Source organism: Rhincodon typus, chromosome 16 (genome assembly GCF_021869965.1).
Source record: "Rhincodon typus isolate 14 chromosome 16, sRhiTyp1.1, whole genome shotgun sequence".
In the NCBI taxonomy this organism is placed as follows: domain Eukaryota; kingdom Metazoa; phylum Chordata; class Chondrichthyes; order Orectolobiformes; family Rhincodontidae; genus Rhincodon; species Rhincodon typus.
Window position 1 is genome coordinate 61167385 of NC_063347.1, and position 3153 is coordinate 61170537.

Consider the following 3153-nt stretch of genomic DNA (forward strand, 5'->3'; position numbering starts at 1 on the left):
TTACCCTGAACCATTCATACCCCCTATACTTACCCTGAACCATTCATACCGCCATATTTACCCTTAACCATTCATACCCCCTATATTTACTCCTGAGCCATTCATACCTCCTTTACCTACCCTTTGGAATTCATATCCCTGTATTTGCCCCATGAGCTATTCACAGCTTCTGTATTTACCCCTTTGATCATTCACAAAGCTGTAGATACCCCCTTGGCCACTCATACCCCTGTTTTTACCTCCTGGGCTTTTTGCAGCTCCTGTTTTTACCCCCAGACCTCTCAGAGCTGTATCTGTCCCTCGAAATGTTCCCTACATTTTCCCTTCTCTATGACTCCAGGAATGTCATTGTAACTGGAGGTCCAGCTTTGATCAGACCTACCTCGTCCGAGTGTACCATCCCACTTGTCCTTCAAGCTCATGGCCAATGATGCTCCATCAGGGACCTGGAGACAGAAGTGAAAGGTCACTGCCACAGTGTCACATGGCAGGCAGCGTCAACCAGGTCCCTGGTTTATGGTAATATGCAGATTGTGATCTGGCTCAATTTTACTTTGTTTCATTCATGTGGTGGTTAATCATCGAGACATTTTCACATGAGGTTCAAGTTGTTATAGCGTCATAGAGTCATATAGCATGGAAACAGACCCTTCAGTCCAACTCACTCATGCCGACCAAGTTTTCCAAATTAAACTAGTCCCACTAGCCTGCATTTAGCTCATATCCCTCTAAATCTTTCTTATTTCTTACCTATTTAAATGTCTTTCAATGTTGCACCTGTACCTGCATCTACCATTTCCTCTGCCAGTTCATTCACATATGAGCCACCCTCTGTGTGAAAATACTGCCCCTCAGGTCCCTTTTAAATCTTTCTCCTCTCATAAAAATATGCCCTTAGTTCTGAACTCAACCAACCAAGGGAAAAGACCTTTGCTAGTTACCTTACCTGTACCCCTCATGAATTTATAAACTTCTATAAGGTTACCCCTCAACCTCCTATGCTCCAATGAAAAAAGTCTGAGCCTATCCAGCCTCTCCTTATAATTCAAACCCTCTAGTCTCAGCAACATCCTGGTTGATCTTTTCTGATCTCTCTCCAATTTAATAATATCCTTCCTGCACATGTTTACCCTACCTGACAGAGACCAAACAGTGCAAACAGCTTTCTATTAACACCAGCTCTTTGATAAATCATTTGATTTATTCACTCTTCCAGAAGGACACTCTGACCTTTCTTTTTAAAATGAAAACCCTTCACAGAAATATCCGGCATCCATCTGCTTCTATTTTGAAATCCAAACTCCAAACGATGATATTAGTACATATGCATATAAATTATACCCTATCATCAGAACAGTCACAAAACTAGTACAGACACACTAATATCCTGCAAAGTAGTAAAAGCATCAGACTATTCAGACAAGCTCCAAATGAGACTCATCAGGTGATTGTAGGTCAGAGGACTGAAAGCTTAGTCAAAGGTATTCTTTCTAAAGTGTATATTAAAGGATGAAAGTGAGTTGGAAAGGCAGGAGCAGAATTTACAGAGTCTGGGATCTGTGAATTGGAATGTTGGCCCATATCATAAGGAGAAACATTTGGGGATAATGAACTGCCCAGAAAGACAAACACATGATCATTTGAAAAAGAGTAGATAACTTGACCCTTTGAACTTGCTATACCATTCAATAAGATCATGGCTTATATGATTTTAATATCAACTCCACACTCCTGCACAGCCCCAATAATCTTTCACCCGCCCGACAATCAAGAATCTACCTAATGCTGCCTTAAAAGTGTTTAAGGATTCTGTATCCACTGCTTTTTAAGGAAGGGGATTCCAAAAACTCTCAACCCTCAGAAAAAGAAATTCCTAATTTCTTGGTATTTGGTGTGAGTTGGGAGATGGACAGCCGAGGTTTTTAAAGATGCTGGCAGATTGTCATAATGGTGACATCTGGGAGGCATCGGTGAGTTTGAGCATTTCAGGAGCAGGTCAGCGGAGATTGAAGGAGTCTCCCGAGGTAGAACTCAGCAGTTTGCTGACAGTCAGCACTAATGGTGAGGAGTTCAGAGTCAAACTGAGGGATATAGAGAGCCTGGTTCAGTCTGAGTCAGGGGCAAGGCAAACTAGAGCAGGGTCTGAAGAGAAGGTGCGATCATTGCAACATTTAACAGTAAGAAATTGCAGCTCATCCTTGTTACAGTCATGTTCATTGCACCCCACAATGTTTATCCTCACACATCTACTCCACGTTTTAAACATTTACCGATGCGAGGACTATTTCAGATCTATGAGAAAAACAAAAAAATTTAATTTGGCAGTGTCAGAGAAACAGAATAGCAGGGAGATGGACAAGGATCTCAGACAGTGTCTGGGAGATACAGACAAACTTGGAGAGTTGTGTGCTTGGGATGGTGGGGGGTGGTGGGTGTCAGTCAGTGTAGGGATGGCTAGCTGAAGGCAGAAACTTTGGGTGTAGCAGCTTCCAAGGGAAAGCAACAGGCTGAGGGCGCGTATGCTATCTAAAGATATGTAGGTTAGGAGGACTGGCCATGCTAAATTGCACATAGTGTCCAGGGATGTGCAGGCTGGGTGAATTAGCCACAGGATAGGCAGGGTTACAGGGATAGGGTAGGGAATGGGTCTAGATGGGATGCTCTTTGGAGGGTCAGTGCGGACCCGATGGGCTGAATGGCCCACTTCCGCATTGTAGGGATTCTATGATTTTATCCCAGTAAAGGCAGATGCTGGGAGAGGTTGGTTAGACTCTGCAGTACAGCAAGGCCTCTCTGGGCTGGCACATAAACTGGTTCAGGATGAACTTGTCTCAGCTGCTCCTCACCTTGCAATGAGCCAGGGTGTTGAGCTTCTTTCGGCTGTCCTCCATCACAGACGTGTTGTCCAGGTCCCGCAGGATCCTGCTGTCACTACTTGATGCAAACCACTCTACCAGGAAAAAAGGGAGCTCTGTCACAATGAACTTTACCCTACGTTCATTTACAGCATTACTGCATTCTTACCAGGCTCTGGGATTCACCCCGGGAGCAGGCTCCATCTTTGGGATTCACACCGGGCACGGGACCCGGTCTCTGGGATTCACCCTGGGCACGGGGCCCGGCCTCTGGGATTCACGCTGGGCACGGGGCCCG

At 44.8% G+C, this 3153-nt stretch overlaps 1 protein-coding gene across 1 annotated transcript in view; it reads right to left on the minus strand.

The window, feature by feature from the left end:
• The window catches only part of plxnd1 (plexin D1), a 93275-nt gene that overhangs the window by 12708 nt on the left and 77414 nt on the right, over positions 1-3153 (minus strand). The window contains exons 27-28 of the mRNA XM_048606249.1: positions 2847-2950; positions 383-446 (exon numbers count right to left, since the gene is read on the minus strand). Coding sequence (XP_048462206.1) covers positions 383-446; positions 2847-2950 — 168 coding nt within the window. The remainder of the gene's footprint in view (positions 1-382; positions 447-2846; positions 2951-3153) is intronic.